Here is an 18,420-nt window from a genome sequence, read left to right as displayed (position 1 = left end):
AAATAAAATTGCCAAACAAGTAAAGAATATTTTATATATTTTAATATTAGAAAAAATTAATATGTACTTATAAAAACCCAAAATTTGAGTCTTTGCTACTAATGATAGAATAACTTATTTAATATTCAAAAGTTCTTCTAAAAGAATAAGCAAATAACAAAAAATTTGAAAATTTTTTATGGGCTTAAATAAATACTTATTATTATTAAATAAGTCATATTAAATATGCACGAAATTGTTCAGTTGGATTATGTTGGATTTTGAGTAGAACTTTTAATGATAATATAAGTTATTTTGTCTATATTAAAAATGATTAAATTTTGAGTTTTTGGGAATAGAGATTGGATTTTTTTTAAATGTCCTTCACTTATTTTAAAATTTTATTTCATTCTTTCAATAACTATTTTCTATTGGATAAAAGTTTTACGTAAGAAAACTTTATTTGAAAAGTTATACCAAATAAAATATAAAGTTAGTTGGATTGTATTTTTCGAAACTTATTATGAATGTACTAAATTAAGCCAACTAAACCAGTTAGTTGAATTACAAAGTATAATAAATCAAATATAATTGAGTGGGGGTTGGGGCATAGCTTGGTCAAATCGAAATCAGGTCTGAAATTTATTTCGATTTTCGGTTTAGTTCGATTTGACTCTAAAATTTGATTGGATTAAGAATTGAAAATTGCTCAAGTTTGGATTCAGCTCGATTTAGACCGAATCGAAAATCAAGATTGATCATATTACATTTAAATATAAAAACTTAAAAAAAAATATTATCATTTTACTACCAAAGTTATTTTGACATATCATGTCAGTATCATGGTTTGCTGAAAAATGTATTTTACTACTAAACGTTTGAGCCGTTATCAATTCACTACTATTCCGTTAAGAATGTTAAAAATTTGTTGATGTCGTCGTAAGGGCATCAAAGACATTTCCAACTGTAAGAGTAAAATTTTCTGTTAATTTGATAAATAAATTATCATTTTACTACCAAGTTTTTAGGGAATTATCATTTTACTATCAAAGTTATTATGATACATAATGCTTAATTTACAACGAGTAAAATTGTCTTTTAAACTCTTGAGGGTAAAATCGATTTTTAACTCAATTTCTGCTAAATATTAACGTTTTCTTAATGGAATATTAGTGAATTGATAACGACGCAAACATTTGGTAGTAAAATATATTTTTCGGTAAACCATAGTACTGACATGATATGTCAGAATAATTTTAGTAGTAAAATAATAATTTTCCTAAAAAAATAAATCAAATAAAAAAAATTCATTTCCCTCAAATCTCAACTCAAATTAAAATTTGACCTGAAATTATAACCTGAACACGAATTGAACTTGAATCCCAACCGAACTAACTTTTGAAGCCATTTGAAATAAATTCTCAAAATTGAATGGAGTTGCAATCCGAACCAAAACTGGAAGCACCCACCCGTAGAACTGATGGTAAAACTTTTGGTAAGTCTAAAGATTATTTGAAAACAGAAAGTGCAACCGAAAGATTTAAAAAGCAAAGAAAAAAAAATATGGTGGATTGCGGACAACATTTTCACGTGTGGAACTCTGGATTATCACATGATCATTAACCAAAAGAAATGGACACCAGCATCATTGCTTTACATAAACCTCTTCAATAAATGGCTTTGTGCTTCCCGAAGAAGTTCTATTCGAGCCTATGTGTATGGCTATCATTATTGGGCTTCAATAAATGGCTTTACACTAACACTATTATTGGGCTTCATAATTGGAAATCCAGTCTTCCTAAGTTCGGATCAATTTCAATTTAAAAACGAAAAATGTTTTAAATATTGGAGATAACGCTCATTAATGTTATTGTTTTTTATTTTTCTGGAAAAAAAGGGACAAGAAATCAATGTTTTAAATTTTGGAGATAACGCTCATTAATGTTATTGCTTTTTTTTATTTTTCTGGAAAAATTAAAAAAAGTTTAATGCACACACATACATACACATAGATTCACATGGACAGTAGACTAAATTGTAGATCTTATTCAATATGTATGGCCATTTTTCTTTTCTTTTTTTTTTTTAATCGTTGACAATTAATAAAAATATGTTCAGAAACTTACAATTCAGTTACAATAAATCTTCACATGTTAGGGGTGGCCGACGTTATATGTCTAACAAATGATGCTAATCTTAATACGTACGTTATCGATTTTTTTTTTCCTTTTATTAATGTGTGTGTATTTTTAATGTCTATATAAGTCTAACCATTTGAATTTATTACAAATTTTAATTTTTTTAACCATTTATCAATGAATTCCCCCTCTAGATTTGTTGAATAATTTTATTTCAAATTTCCTAAGTTATTATTATTATTATTATTTTTAATTTTAGTTGTCCCTTTATGTTAGATTGGTGGGTCGCCCATGATAAGCCAATCCAACTTGATCCACACATGGTAAGCAGTTACCATTTGGGGTAATGAGGAATTGAAAGAGAATCTTTATCTTCTTCGTGAAGATTCAAAAATTAAGAACATTAAACAATTTATAAAAAAGGCATTTATATTTGATCAGAGAATGATTTTCGCTTGTGATTTTTTTTCGACCATTAACGTAATCCAATATTCAATTATTCCGTTGCTTAATTTGAAAAGAAAGATATTTTTAGAATCCCTATTTTTCTTTCACTTTAAATATAAGTTAATTGTTACATTACAACAATCACATTATAAAAAGTCTTAATCCGAAGCGTGATCTTTGATTAAAAGATAGAACTGACAGTTGCGAGTTTGAAATCTTTTATTATGAACCAAAAATTGTCCTTATTAGGCCAAGTAGATTGTTCTTCAATCCCAAATACAAAAGTTTAATAATCGTTTTAATATATTTTAAGGTTCTTTTAAAGTTTTTATACGGCCAAGTCATGGTGGTCGGCCAAAATTTATTCCAAGTTGTTGGCTGATTCTAACACTTGAAAAGGAAGGACAAAAAATATTGGTTTAATATGAACATTATCATATATTTTAATCCAACATTACATACCACTTGAAAAAAAAAATTTCGGTACTTCATTATCGCTTATTCAACGTCAGACAGTAACTGAAAAAAAAAAAAAAACATATTTTTTCTTAATTTTTTTAAAATTATTATGGCACCGATCTAATGTGATATGTCTGTTAAAAAAATAGTTAGTTAGATGTTCTGTATACTAAAAAGTCACAATTACCTATTAATGCTAAAATTTCAAGTCATAAGTCAGAATAACATCGAGCACGAATCCAGATATTAAAAGAGAACATAAACCTAAATAGATGAATAAATTTGTCAAATATTCAAAATTTAGAAGAAACAAATCAAATTAAAACAGGAGGAGATATGCAAAATTAAAATTAAGAATTAAAAGGAGACGAAGCATTCAACCATTCGTGGAGAGTGGATCAGGCTTGGTTGTCACGGGATTCAAAGGAATTCAAGAACCCACACATTAAATGAACCTCGAAGATTCATTGTCCATGTGAACCGCTCGTTAAATTTATGTTATATAGTATTATTTTAGACAAATTGTAGCTGGAATGAGTTGGATCATTCAGTTGATGAAAATAAAATAAAATAAAATAGTAGCAGTTCACTTGCCAACTACCTTCCAGAATGTAAATAATTGGATAATTAAAGAATTAAAAAAATTAATTAGCGCAGGATTCAACCATTAATTTCATCAATTTCTTGAAGATTTTATAATCACCATTCTGCATAAGTTTCTGGTTGCAAAATCTATATTATTTTTAAATGTTGAATTGAGATTTTAACTTAAATGTTGAATTGAGATTTTAACGGTAATATTCAAGCAGATTATATACGTATACTTTACCATGTTTACACAATGTTAATAATTTTGTGTCGCAAAAATAAACATAAGTTTCAACTTCATTAATAGAACTTTGTTGTAATTTTTGTAATTCTGATAATTTATTCAACTCCACTAATCTAAATGAGTTTAAGCAGCGCAGCTGCCCCAAACGGATCTTAAGTTGATGCATAAGATGCTATTCGCATCTCATGGTATTAAACTTTAAATTCACCCAAAGATATTAAGTCTTAGTTTGCTGTAAATTAATTTTGAAGCATGTTTTGAAGATTAGTGGTTATATGTTTCCTAACAAGTATCTCACTCAACTGTGTTTGTGTTTCAAATACCGAAGGTGACCTTCGTTCAAAAATAAAAATAGAAAATTACTGAAGCGACCTCTGTGAAGTCTGGAGAATTTCCAAAGCATTCAGGTCCTGAACAGTGATTTCACAGTTTTAAAAGAGCGTATTTGACGATGTTAACTAACAAATTGAGCCCCGATGAAATCAGAAAATGACCTTCTCTGCCATTTACAGTACACTTCTCACAAAGAAACCGATTTTCCCGCTCAGCAACGACCAAAACTCACCAAATCACTGCAGCTTCAACTCACACCCAACTCAGTACTTGTATATTAATATCACTCACCCGCTCTCAACTCGTTCGAGCTCACTCCACGCCCGAGTCAACTCTCTCGGCCCAGCAAAGTCATCCTCTCAAAATCACCCCTTCAAAAGAACCCAGCCCATTCAAGAATTATTCATTCTCTTCACATTCTCCATAACTCTTCTCTTATTCCGCCTCATCTCCAACGCTCTTTTGCCGAGTTTCCCTCTTCGTTGGCGCAATCTGGTAGCTTTCTCTCAACAAAATGAACCCACAACGCGAGGTTACCCTTCACATTTATGGCAAGCCGTTGTTGCCTATGAAGACAAGCGTTTTTTTTTGCATTTTGGAGTCGACCCAGTTGGGATTTCTCGTGCAGTTTTGTCTCTCTCGGCTCGCGGGGGCGGAAGCACTATAACCCAGCAGGTCACTGTTTTGTTATATTGTTTGTTTTTTCCCTTCTGTTTATTGCTTGCCAAATGTTCGATGTTTTTACTGAACCAAGTTGGATTTTGCTTGTTTTGTTTGGTAGGTTGGTGGTTGTTATTTGTACTTTATGTTTACATTGTTTATTTGGGTTATATTTTGGATGTGGTAAGTGATGGATGTTGTTTAATGCTGTTTTGACGAATGATTCAGTGAATAGAACATCATTTTCCTATAAATAATTTATAATATGAACGCCAACAATTTTAGCGTAAATAAATCGCATTACAAAACGCATTGCCTAGGTCAGGCTGGAACCTGTGTATTTGCATATTTAAATATTTGGAGTTGTTTACCGTAGAATGATTTAATTAAAGAAGATGGGATGGTAGTTCTGCATATAGCTAGCATTTGGAGAAAAGAAGATGTTGAAAGGGAATAATAAAGTGGAGGGGGAGAGAGGTTTTAGGACACGAATCACCCACCTTGTTAGAATAAATAACAATTCTGTAGGTTTGACCTGCATTAAATTTTAATATCTTACATCTATGCTGGCACTGAGTAAAAGATTAGCTTCTAACTTGGGCCACCAATAAGGATTTAGTTCGTGTAGAGAGGGAGAGGGAGAGAGAGAGAGAGAGAGAGAGAGAGAGAGATTCAGTAGTCAACGCTAGATGCAGAAACTGAGTTGGAGAAAAGAAATGGACCAGTTCCACCCTTACCAATTCCCCTTCATTATACCATTCTTCTTACTTCTCTATAATCTTCCGTTCATCAATCCTCCTTACGTTTATGGAACCTCTCTTGTTTGTAGCTACCATTTTCTTGTTTATTGCACCTGCCTCCAGCATTTCTTTCTCGGAGTTTATCCATCCAAATTTCACTGCTTCACATGTTAAATTCATTGATTATGGTGGCTCCTTCCTGACCTCTCATAATGGAACGTTTAAGGCTGCTATCGTCAATACTCGGTCACAGCAAAATAGCTTTTACTTATGCATCATCCATGTTTTGTCCAACACCATTATCTGGTCTGCTAATCGTGATACTCCCATTTCCGGTTCCGGTAAAATGAATCTTACGCCAAAAGGAATTATAATTTCCGATGAAAATGGCAATCTCAAATGGTCAACACCACCACTGAAATCATCAGTAAGTGCACTACGGCTGACTGAGATGGGTAACCTTGTTTTACTTGATGGCTTTAATGGCTCTCTTTGGGAGAGCTTCCATCACCCGACAGACACAATTGTGATTGGCCAACAATTACCTGCTGGAGAATCGCTGTCAAGTGCTGTATCAGATTACAATTTGGCAACAGGTGATTATAGCCTCACAGTTGGAGCTTCTGATGCAGAACTGCAATGGCAAGGACAGATGTATTGGAAATTATCAATGGATACCAAGGCTTATGTGGACTCAAGATATATCGTGGATTATATGGCAATAAACAGAACAGGAGTTTATTTGTTTGGTAACAATGGATCAGCGGTGGTAATCCGTGTGGTCTTGCCACCCTCCAACTTCCGAATTGCTAAGTTGGATGCCTCTGGCCAGTTTACTGTCCTTAGGCTTTCTGGCAGTGACTTGGAACAGGAATATATGGGACCTGATGATGGTTGTCAAATCCCATTCATCTGTGGCAGAATGGGAATGTGTGCTGATGACGCTACATCGGGGTCCCCCTCTTGTTCATGTCCAGCAGGATTCCACTTAGCTTCACAGAATACAAGTGGTTGTGTGCCAAGTGATGCTTCTCATTCTCTGCCAGTCGCTTGTAATTCAACTAGGAAAGAAAGCCTGTTGAATGCCTCTGTCGTTTCATATTTGAGGCTTGGCTATGGCATGGATTACTTTGCTAATCATTTCTTCCAGCCTAGCACATATGATGTGAATCTGTCATTCTGTCAAGAGTTGTGCTCGGATGACTGCTCTTGCTTGGGAATTTTCTTTAAAAATTCATCAGGATCTTGCTACATGCTTGGGAATGTGTTGGGCTCCATTATGTCAAGCAATACAGTTGATAGTGATCTTGTGGGCTACATCAAAGTTCTTGTTGGGCCTACTCAAGCAGACTTAAATCCTAACAACAGTTCCAGCAATCAAAATCAAGATTTTCCTTTAGTTGCTTTAGTGCTTTTACCATTCACTGGGTTCTTTCTTTTCTCTGCTCTGGGTTTCCTCTGGTGGAGAAGATGGAAACTTCACAAGAGTATAGATTCCAAATCAGGCAACCCCAACAACACACTGTCTTCAGGAGACCTGGAGGCCTTCTACATCCCAGGCTTACCTCAAAGGTTTGACTATGAAGAGCTGGAGGTGGCTACTGATAATTTTAAGAACCTTATTGGGTCAGGTGGGTTTGGTGCTGTCTATAAGGGTATATTGAATGATAAAACTATTGTAGCGGTGAAAAAGATTACAAATGTAGGTGTACAAGGGAAAAAGGATTTCTGCACTGAAATTGCAATTATTGGAAACATACACCATGTCAATTTGGTCAAATTGAAAGGGTTTTGTGCTCAAGGGAGACAACGCCTACTGGTATATGAGTATATGAATCACGGCTCACTGGACCGTATCCTCTTTGGAAATGGTCCTGTCTTGGAATGGCAAGAGAGGTTTGATATAGCACTGGGAACTGCTCGGGGGCTTGCATATTTGCACAGTGGTTGTGAACAAAAGATCATTCATTGTGATATCAAACCAGAAAACATTCTTTTGCACTATCATTTTCAGGCAAAGATATCTGATTTTGGGCTCTCAAAGCTTCTAACTCCTGAGCAGTCTAGCCTGTTCACAACAATGAGAGGCACTCGTGGCTACCTTGCACCTGAATGGCTTACAAACTCTGCAATATCAGAAAAAACTGATGTTTATAGTTTTGGAATGGTACTGCTTGAACTTGTGAGTGGGAGGAGAAATTGCTCACCACGATCACAAAGTCATAGCATGGATAGTAATAGTAGTGGGGTTCCCTCTTCATCGTCGTCAGCCTCAGCACTTGTTTATTTTCCACTATTGGCATTGGAAATGCATGAGCAAGGGAAGTACTTGGAGCTTGCTGACCCAAGATTAGAGGGCAGAGTTACAAATGAGGAGGTGGAAAAATTAGTGCGTATTGCTTTGTGCTGTGTTCATGAGGAACCAGCAATAAGACCGAATATGGTTAGCGTTGTTGGCATGTTGGAAGGAGGGATCCCTGTAGGTCAGCCAAGAGTTGAGTCTTTGAATTTCTTGCGTTTTTACGGGCGTAGATTTACTGAGGCTTCCATGATAGAAGAGGAAAATGGGCAAAGCGATGTTATGATTATTCCACGAGCAAATGCTTCTCTCACTAGCACAACAACTGGCTTCCCTACTTGTTTTTCTTATGTCTCTTCACATCAGATTTCTGGTCCAAGATAATGTTGATTATGAATGAACGACTATAAGGTCTAAGGGTATTGAATTTTAACTTTTATTTTCTTTGTAGAAACACCTGTGTAATTTGTATATCTTATTCTGTTGAAATACTTTGGTGGTGGTTCTTCTAAACTAGAGACAACTGGTTTTCAATTTCAGACCTTTTGACCACTGAAACTTGGCTGCTGAAATAATATTTCTGCCTTCGGATAGATGTAATTGATCTCTTCAGGGGACTCTATTTATTCTTAGTTTATTTGTGTGATATTACATACACGAAACCATATAGTAAACATATCCATCCACACATTGGGTCCACAACATAGTCATCCACACATAAGGTCCACAACTATATTATAAACATATCTATTCACACATCAGGTCGCAGTCGGCTCTGGTACCAATTGTAACAGCCCGAGCCCAACAACCAAGTAGAAAAAGGAAGGGCCCATGACTTATAAATCAATCTAGCCTGGCGATGTGGGATATTGCATACTTCTTCTTTTGAGGACCTACTGACCAGTCCAGGAACACCATTGCTAGCAGTGTGGGATATCAAAAACTGAGAATTGGTCTGAGATTTATTATCAGAAGCTGCCAGTAGGAATACTGCGAAACTAGCTTAGTAGTTAATAGGCTTTTCTGTTAATTTCAATACTCATTTATTTTTATTTATAGGTGTTGAATGATACTGATTCTGGTTCTAGACGAAGGTCCAAGAGCATGAAAGGCAAAAGGGACAGTAGAAATATAATGTTTGTTTTGTCTAAATCGACTCGAACAGCTTTGTTGGTGATAGCTCCTTTTTAACTCAATCTATTTGCTTTTTATGTCTTTTTGGCCATTGATAGGAATTCAACTATTAATACTGCTACTTTATGGCTTGTGTTCTTGATCTTTCTTTTATGCACTTTTAGTTGACTTAACATTAGTTTACTCAAAGCATAAAATTGAATGTAAAACAATAGTGTAAATGTGCTGGTTGAAATAAACACTATGTCACTAGTTATGACACATGATGACAGGAAAGAAAAATCTTCTGTTGTTGATTTTCTAATTTTTGGCTACTAGAACTTATGCAATGATGAGATGGCTCCAATCTTCCCTCTTCCCCTGCACTTGATTTTTGATTTTTTTTTTCTTAGGAATATTTGTTATTAGGGATTCAAGGAGAGTTTTGTTTCAGCTAGCCTAAGACTTGACCATTGCATGCTTTGTAGGAAATATGAACCTTGCTTTGTAGTTCTCTCTCTTCTTCTGGTTGATTTTTAAACGTTTCGCTTTTTATCAATTGGAGTTTTTTGTGTTTCTTAAGATGTTTCAATCCACATTGCAGCTTGTCAAGAATACTTTGCTAAATTTTTTGAACCTTGATTCGTAGTTCTCTCTCTTCCTCTGGTTGATTTTTAAACGTTTTGCTTTTTATCAATTGGAGTTCTCTGGGTTTCTTAACATGTTTCAAGCCACATGGCAGCTTGTCAAGAATACTTTCCTAAAAAATGAACGCACTATTTCAAGAAAGATTGTTGAGATGGTGCTAGCACTTGCTCTGGAGCGGGCAATATCAAAATGGGAAATATTGAGCTCGTATGTGAGTAAGGTAAATATGCTTCCTCCTCAAGCACTCTCCTAATGTCTTGTGTAAGGGGTGTCCATGCTGAGCTTTCTTTTCCTTTTAACTGAATTTAACCAAACTACATTTCTTGATAGAGACTTGTCAGCTTAAAATGCATTCTTGACATCTTAATCAAGAAGAATGATGCAGGAATATTTGTATGGAGATGATAACAGGTGCATTTATATTCTAGACTCTGGGAAGAGGAATCAAGAATAATTGGTTCTGAATTCGGATCATGTGTTTCATTCCCAGAGCTAAGAAAAATTTTCAAAGTTATTTTATGAAGTCTAGGTTATAGAATATGCAGAGGGAGTGAAAAAGTAAAAGATGTAAAGTGCAAATAATATTTGCAGATGTTGTCATGGAATGTTGCAGATATACTGGGGCCATGGTATCTATGGCATTGAATCAGCATCTATTTTCTATTTCGGAAAGCATCCATCTCTTCTGAGTATGGCAGAGGCCGCAATGCTTGCAGGGATGATACCTGCTCCAGATCTTCGATCACCGCTCAAGGACTGTAGCAGGTTTGTCTGGGCTGATATTGTTCAATTTGATCATCCTCCCCCCCAAAAAAAAAAGTCATTTTCTGATTTGACTCTTTTAAAGCGTTTTCAAAAGTTTCTGAGCTGGATGCTCATGACTTTTATGTGGTTTTACTTTTGTGTTAGTTACTGATTCTGTTATTTTTAAGGAAAATTTTGTACACTAAAGTATTAACTTCTCAATTTTTAATAGAGGGAAGACCTTCCAAGCAAGAGTTTTGAAAAGGATGGTGGAAGCAGGTTTTATTGACATTGAAACAGCGCTTTGGGTTTTGAAACAACCGCTTGATCTACGTGATGATGGGAAAAAATACGCAGATAGGCTTTTGTACCTTTTGTCTTTCTCCAAGGTAAAATTTTTTGCCCTTCTGTCTAATATTATAGTTTTTCTAGTATCAGGAGCAATTTGAAAAATCCTATTTTTAATCAACTTCTTTTACCATGCATTCAAAATTCTCAGACCTTGCGGCTCCAAGTGGATATTTTTTTCTCTTCTTTGAAATTTTCTACTTCATGTTACACTATTACTTCTGCATATTTTGTAAATTCTTCTTGAGTTTAAAAATTCTGTTTCTAGGGACTTGGAGGGTTCGACGAACTGAACCAAGGAGGCGTAGACTCAAGTATGAAGGATATATGGGACTGGGAAAAAGAAAGCAAGATACGGGAAGCATGTGAACATATGGAAAGATGGGCGACTAAGCTCCCACATCAGCTTGTGAAAAATATTTCTAAAAAGGATACGTGATAGAATGTGTTGATCGTTTTTAGTGTTCTCTGTGTTTTTTTTTTTAAAACTATTTTTTAGCATTCATTGGATGCTTCTCAGTAAGTTTTTCTTCATTAATCAATCAATCAATGTTATTATTATTATTATTACTTTAAATTACACTGCCCAACACATGGGCATACGTTCCTTGTTCACGACATTACTGTGAAGAACACTCTTGTATTTCCCATTGCTCAAATCCTGGAACAAAAGTTCCATATGATATTTAGTAAATAAATTTTCACAACAGAGGAGAGGAGGAAGGGAGTAAAGCAAACAAGCCACGAGAGGTTGCATAAAATAAGTGGCTTAAAACAATCCACATCGACAAAGTCGTGCCCAAACCTTAAATTTTAAACCCTAAAAACCTTAAACCCTAAATCTTAAAATCTTAAATCTTAAACCGATGAACAAGAAGTTATCAACTCATCATTTATCTTGAACGGAAAAGATAACATTCAAAACAAATATGCGTCAATGTTTAATTTTTATGACAAGTTATTTAAATATAATTTTAAAATGACATAACATCTAATTACTCAGTTCGCGAATGAATAATAATTTTCTGTATTAAAATAACAAACGGCATTCGAAAAGGTATGCGTCGATTGATATGTTATGACAATCGTCTAAATATGGTTTTAAAATGACGTAACATCTAGCTACTTAGTAAATGCAAGTCGTGTTTTGCTTAAAATAACGACATGTAGATCCGTAATGAAATGACATCTTGTTCTATAACGTATAGACGACAAGTCCTTTACTCTTTTAACTAACGAACGACCTGGCGTATACCTACTGTGTAAAGAAGCTTCGGCTTACCAACTCATAAGCTTAAAACCTAGCCTCATATGATCTCATTGAAGTATCGCCAAAGCCAAGCATGAAGAAGGCATCTGTCCCTACTCTAAAAATCGGAGCAGAAGGGCTCAATAGCTGGTTTGGGTACTTGAAATCTAATGGCATTCTCCAAATACCCTTAAGAAGTTCGAAGTTTGTGATATATGTGCTCAACGAGCTTGTTCGGTTTTGCTTATTTTGTAACCAGAGTTTTATGTCGCAATCCACAACAGAGTAGTTGAAGATAATGTGACCTCTGAAATGTGAAATGAAGAGGAATTATGTTCAAGACTTTCGAGGAGTAAAATATTGAATAATCGATGTTATGGTGGTGCTCCCTTCAGTCTCCTCGTTAACAGCCAAGCTGAAAATTAGTATTCAACAAGGAAACTAGGCATGGCATCAATCACTATTTCGGTAGGGCTACAAGTCACAACTCAGATGGATTGCCAAGTCCACTCCACCTTCATATTGGGTCGGGTTGGGCTTCTATTAAAATCGTACCAGATTAAGAATAGGCCCACAAATCAACTCTAATTAAATATTCAGGTTCTCGAACTTACGCCGATTGGACAAAATTCTATACAAGTCGAATCACAGCATGCCACGCTAGCCAACGACTTTGAGATGCGACTTTCATGAGCCAACCAAAATCGCCCGAACACGCAAGTGAGATAAAAAGGACCAGAAATTTCAATAAGTTTGCGCCTCCTTAATTCGGAGAAGACCGTGGAACAGCAGCTCTCATGGCTTACGTCGAGCGAGGTCAGGACTCAGAACACACACTCTCTAATTTTTTTAATTTGGATTTTTAAATTTTTGTAATTTATTTTGATCATCTGATCTATAAATTAGGGTTTTCAATCTAAGATTCTAAGTTCTGTTCTGAATATAGGGCTATTATTTTCCCGCCTTTGTATCGTTAATTTGTTGATTAGAGTTCTGTGAGAGATTCGAATTTAGGGGTTCTATTCTTGGCTAATTATTCTATTAATGTTTTCTGTGTTACTTTTTCTCTTTTGTCTTATTCTTTGATCGTCAATGTCAATGAATGGTGTTTTGACTTGTAAAATTTTTTTGTATATATTGCTTGTTTTTGAGGGATCAGCGTTTCCGTAAACATGATCCGATTGATGGTTTCATCCAATGATGATAGTCAACGCTAACATTGACCACAATGTACTTATGTCTTATTGGTTGCTTAGTTTTTAGTTAATTATTAACAGGCTTCCTTGTGAAACGATCTGAGGATTATTTAGCTATTTTTCTGTTTGAAATCTGGAACACTAGTTAGCAGTGAGCTTAAATTAAGCATTGATTTTGTTTTTCTTTTAGTTACATTCCTATTTTGATGCTTCTTTTCTTTTTTGTTTTACCTTTTGATATGCCCAGTTTTCAAATTTAATTTTATCCATCAAGTGTTCTTCTCCTGATTGTAAAGTAGTTTTTTTCTTTCTGAGGTCCACAGGAATTGGTATATTGAAAATCTGTTTGTAGGATATGATGCTTACTTTCTTCGAACCCCTTTGGACAACTTGGAGTTCTTATCCCCTACATTCTCTTTCTTGCTGAAACAGAAAGTGATTTCATTAAATTTTGATTGACGGGTAATAATTATAAATCATCCATTTTGTCAAAGCTTGTTGGCCTTAATTTTCTGGGCATCATGCAATTTAACTATTGACATTGGGATCTAAGCCCCTGTGTCTTCCATTATGATTCCATTTTTTACTTGGTGTTGTTTGTTTGTGAGTTTCTGTGTGTGTTGCTTGATTATAAGCAGAATTGGGATGCTGAAATTGCTTGGTCTTCTGCAATGACTGTACTTAAAATTGAAACAAACTTATGGCAGATTTCAGGGATGTTCATCATCTTGCTACTTGTATGAGCATAGCTGACTCTGAACTCATCTGAATATTTGTTTAGGTGTTGTCAAATCCAAGCGATCGATATGGCGTATCAGTACAATCACTGATTTTTTCTGGAGCATTATCAATTTCATACGCGTATTTTTTGCAACTATGTTTTCGGTAATGTTTTGATTTTCCCTTCTTGTTAGCATGTATGTTCTTCAGAAATACAGATGGCAGTTTGTCTAAAAACTTCTATTCTTAATGTCCTTTGTGCCGTAGATGGAAAAGTCTGATAATTACAGAAAAGGCTCTCGTTCTAGTAAGAAATGGGATGGCGGCCCAGGTGGTCCAGGAAGTGGACCATATGGTGGCGGTGGTCCACGTGGGCCATCCCGCGGACTTGACAATGTGCGAGGGCTAAATGATGTCCGTGGCAATGACCATAGTGAGTTTGAAAATCCTGAATACATTTCCAGTTCTTCGAATTTCCAGATATATTTTTATGTCTCACTGTTTCCCTAATTTGCTTACTATTTTAATTGCTTATCTTTTAGGCTCCTTACCTGCCTGTGGCTCCTGCTGTGGTGGCTAAGAGTGGCTCCTTTTCCTTTCACATTTACCATCGGGTCTGAAAACGCTTACTTTGAAACTGTCACGTCAGTAGAAGTTTTAAAAGCCGATATATTGTATTTTAATCTTCAATGTTAAACGAATGGAAGCTCTTTAATATGCTAGTTGAACTTTGATTTTCTGTAAATCAGCATCACTGTATAATATTTTTGGGTTAATAAAGCAAGATATATGGTTATTTGATTGAGGAATTCAATCCCCCCCCTTTTGTTTTTTGAGGAGGGGAATCCCACCTTTAATCTTAACGAACACCTAATTGAGGAGGGGAATCCCACCTTTAATCTTAACGAACACCTATAATTACATAATTTTAGATACAATTTTTTGTTCAAACGTAATTGCTAGAAAGGACAAAAGTTCACACAAAACGGCAGTCGCATATCGTCCGTTTTACAGAAGCTGAAAGAAAATAGAAGGAAAAGAATAAGAAACAAGCCAAAACGTTGAAGAACATTTTCAGATGAGCTGAAAAATGTTTACAAATTACAAATCAAAAGCTGCAAGCTGATTTAATAAAAGTATGATAATGGTAGCTTTGGAATACACAAACGAAAGAGGAAAAGATAGATGGATAAATAAATAAATAAATAAATAAAGAGAAAATATTCACCGTCCATCTGTTTTTTTTAATTTTTTAAAAAATACACAATTTTTTTTTTTTGCTGAAATCCACCTAAAATTACATTTTGTTTCACTTTTCCACTTTCGTTTGGAATCCGTTAAGAAAACTAACAGAAAATTAAAAAAATGACTATTTTACTCCCCAAAACGAAAATAATAATTTCACCCTAAAATTGCCAAAAATAATCAAATTAAATCTAAATATTTTCCCTATTGGTTAATAAAGAAAGTAAAATTATCATTAAATCTGATTATTTTTAGCATTTTTAAGGTGAAATTATAATTTTCGTTTTGGGGGTAAAATTGTTATTTTTTTAAGTTTCCGTTAGTTTTCTTAACGGATTCCAAACGGAAGTGGAAAAGTGAAACAAAATGTAATTCTAGGTGGATTCCAGCAAAAAAAAAGAAAAAGAATTGTGTATTTTTGAAAAAGTTAGAAAAAACAGGTGGACGGTGGATATTTTTCCATCAATAAATAAAAGAAGGTTACTTTAGTTGTTGTAATAACATGTCCTTTTTTTTTTTACATAACATTCTCAGCCGCTCAAGAGTCAAGAGACTGACTATCTCTCATGGCGAAATTGACATTTTTGTTGTTGTTCTTCGATGATAGCTTGACTATTTTTATCCGAACGACGAGTATCTAGAAACAAAATATTTCCGAAATACAAGAGAAAAATCAGCCTATTGTTTCTATAAATAGATTCTGTTGATAAATGATCAAAAAAATCAAAATGAACAAAATATCACGTCCATATTCTTCATTATTCTTTCTCATCCTATTTTCTAGCTAGGCACCAGAAATTTTGGTTTTCCGTTAACTCCATAAAAAGAGAGAGATACGTGTGTTGTCCACAGAGAGCTAAATTACTCAAGGGACACCTTTTGTGTTTTTAAACTTCAGAGTTGCACAAATTAAATCAATTGTGCATATGAATGGAGGGAGAGGTGAGAGTGCAAGACGTTGCTCTTAAGCACAATGACACAATCCCTCAACAGTTCATTAGGTCAGAGAATGAGCAACCTGGGATTACCACCGTCCATGGGGCTGTTCTCGAGGTTCCGGTTATCGATCTCAACGACCCAGATCAGGAAAAGGTCCACCGTTCGATCGTTGATGCGAGCCAGCAGTGGGGCATGTTCCAGGTTGTGAATCATGGGATACCTGGCGAGGTTATAAGAGAGCTTCAAAAAGTTGGAAAAATGTTTTTTGAGCTTCCACAAGAGGAGAAAGAGAAATATGCAAAGCCTCCTGATTCTAAGGATATACAAGGATATGGTTCAAAGCTTCAAAAAGAATTAGAAGGCAAGAAAGGTTGGGTTGATCATTTGTTTCACAAAATATGGCCTCCTTCTGCTATTGACTACCGGTTTTGGCCTGAGAACATTCCTTCTTACAGGTACGTGGAGCTATATGAAAATTTAAAAGGATGCTTTCCTGATTCCAACTTCAATTAGGTTTAAATCTAATTTAATATTAAAAAAATAACTTTTCAATGACATGATGCGTGGAATTACAATACCATATGTCATAAAACAATTCATCTTCATCTATTTAGATCAAATTAGAACTTGAATACATCAGAAAGATCAAATTTTAGAATAAATATATAACTTTAATCAACAGTATTGAAAAGATAGTAAAATGATATTAACCGCATTCTAATAATTCAAATGTCACGCCTTACAGGCTTTAGGTTATTTATTTATTTATTTATTGGTTTTGAATATTGTCAGGGAAGCTAACGAGGAATATAGAAAATATCTGCATGGGGTGGCAGACAAGCTTCTGAAGTGTCTCTCGTTAGGGTTAGGGTTAGAAGAAAATGATATGAAAGAAGCTCTGGGAGGTGACAACTTGATTTACCTTCTCAAGATAAACTACTATCCGCCGTGTCCGCAGCCGGAGCTTGCTCTTGGCGTGGTGGCTCATACGGATATGAGCTCCATCACCCTTCTTGTGCCCAACGACGTGCAGGGCCTTCAGGCTTCAAGAGATGGCCATTGGTATGATGTAAAGTACATCCCAAATGCCCTTGTCATCCACATTGGGGATCAAATGGAGGTACATTTTTGCTTTCGTACTTTGTCTTTTAAAGGAAAATGAAAAAAAAAAAAAGGGTATACTTTGTCTGTAAACCCATTTTATTAGAATTTTTGTGGCATGTAGTTTCTGACGAATTATATAATTGAAAGAGTGAATGTACACGTGACAATAATCGAATAGAGGGAGATCAAAGGAAACCGAGATCATCAATTCCCAAATACCTACAAGAGCATGAATAGTTAATTTACAATTTTTTTCCTTTTTGGTCTTTATAAACTTTTATGTGGCAGATTTTGAGCAATGGAAAGTACAAGAGCGTGCTTCACAGGACGACAGTGAGCAAGGACAAGACAAGAATGTCTTGGCCGGTATTCTTAGAGCCACCACCGGACCAAGAAGTAGGGCCTCATCCTAAGCTCGTTAACGAAGAGAATCCTGCTAAATTCAAGACCAAAGAATATAGTGACTATGCTTATTGCAAGTTGAACAAGATTCCCCAGTAAACAGTATTAATTAACTGGAGTAATTGGAGACGAAATTCTTATTAATTAACTACTATTAATTTAATACCAGTGGTAATTACGCTGATAATTAGGTTTATGGCTAGGAAAATATGATTTGATTTCAAGGAGTTATACGGAAACAAAGTGACTCGAAGACACCAGTGGTGGCAGCAATTTTTTAAAAAGAAGGTTAATTCTTTTTTGAATACTGAAAGAATGAGATTCTTTTCGTTTGCTATTCCTTTTGGTCCTTCCTTGTCCTCGAGACCATTTACTACTCCATTGGTGCCAAGGAAATTATGTTGGTGTGAGGATTTGTTAGAGAGGGAGTGCGAAAGGAAATTGGAGTGAATTTGAATTTTTTTTTTTGTCAATTCATTTTGAGTGTAAAATGATTGGTTGTCGTATCTCTGCTGTATGATGGTACGAGATGGTGGAGCCTGCTATCACTATGCCGGTGTAGGGTGAATAATTGAGTCAGTCTCTCGCGAGTTGGCCGTTGGCGAAATCACTCATTATACCGGTTTATTTCTACACTAGTGTTCTCCCCGATTGTCCGGATGATTTCAAATGTTTATGCAATTGTACAATTGATATGTTGATCTTGTCTGCGGTCTACTGATTATTATTTTACTGATATTGTAATGAATTTTGGTGGAATAAATGGACTGTTTTACATTTTATATGTCTTTTCTTCTTCTTTTTTTTGACAGCTACATTTATATA

At 34.9% G+C, this 18,420-nt stretch overlaps 4 protein-coding genes across 6 annotated transcripts; all 4 read left to right on the top strand.

Moving 5' to 3' along the window:
* Positions 1-4,218: 4,218 nt before the first annotated feature.
* Positions 4,219-11,355, top strand: LOC102618982 (uncharacterized). Of its 3 annotated transcripts, none has more exons than XM_025096950.2 (5): positions 4,219-4,863; positions 9,704-9,868; positions 10,262-10,413; positions 10,625-10,781; positions 11,009-11,355. In XM_025096950.2, the coding sequence occupies exons 1-5, from the start codon at positions 4,345-4,347 to the stop codon at positions 11,177-11,179; spliced, it is 1,164 nt and encodes a 387-aa protein (XP_024952718.2). In that variant the 5' UTR covers positions 4,219-4,344; the 3' UTR covers positions 11,180-11,355. The 3 variants fall into 3 exon arrangements, with proteins under 3 accessions (XP_024952718.2, XP_024952719.2, XP_024952721.2); XM_025096951.2 differs by having other exon boundaries at positions 4,221-4,863; positions 9,743-9,868; XM_025096953.2 differs by having other exon boundaries at positions 4,226-4,863; positions 9,605-9,868.
* Positions 4,860-8,426, top strand: LOC112497724 (G-type lectin S-receptor-like serine/threonine-protein kinase At5g35370). Its single transcript, XM_025096949.2, has one exon. The coding sequence runs from the start codon at positions 5,656-5,658 to the stop codon at positions 8,269-8,271; it is 2,616 nt and encodes an 871-aa protein (XP_024952717.2). The 5' UTR covers positions 4,860-5,655; the 3' UTR covers positions 8,272-8,426.
* A 1,285-nt stretch (positions 11,356-12,640) lies between the features above and the next one.
* LOC102618683 (uncharacterized) lies at positions 12,641-14,706 on the top strand. Its single transcript, XM_006472675.3, has 4 exons — positions 12,641-12,805; positions 13,967-14,070; positions 14,173-14,338; positions 14,448-14,706. Exons 1-4 carry the CDS (start codon positions 12,787-12,789, stop codon positions 14,483-14,485), a joined length of 327 nt encoding a protein of 108 aa, XP_006472738.2. The 5' UTR covers positions 12,641-12,786; the 3' UTR covers positions 14,486-14,706.
* A 1,336-nt stretch (positions 14,707-16,042) lies between these two features.
* Positions 16,043-17,930, top strand: LOC102618406 (flavonol synthase/flavanone 3-hydroxylase-like). The gene is made up of 3 exons (XM_006472674.2): positions 16,043-16,544; positions 16,882-17,209; positions 17,482-17,930. The coding sequence occupies exons 1-3, from the start codon at positions 16,081-16,083 to the stop codon at positions 17,692-17,694; spliced, it is 1,005 nt and encodes a 334-aa protein (XP_006472737.2). The 5' UTR covers positions 16,043-16,080; the 3' UTR covers positions 17,695-17,930.
* Positions 17,931-18,420: the final 490 nt, after the last annotated feature.

Source organism: Citrus sinensis, chromosome 5 (genome assembly GCF_022201045.2).
Source record: "Citrus sinensis cultivar Valencia sweet orange chromosome 5, DVS_A1.0, whole genome shotgun sequence".
Taxonomy (NCBI): Eukaryota; Viridiplantae; Streptophyta; class Magnoliopsida; order Sapindales; family Rutaceae; genus Citrus; species Citrus sinensis.
The sequence above is the reverse complement of the archived record's forward strand: the minus strand, read 5'-3'. Positions and strand labels throughout refer to the sequence as shown.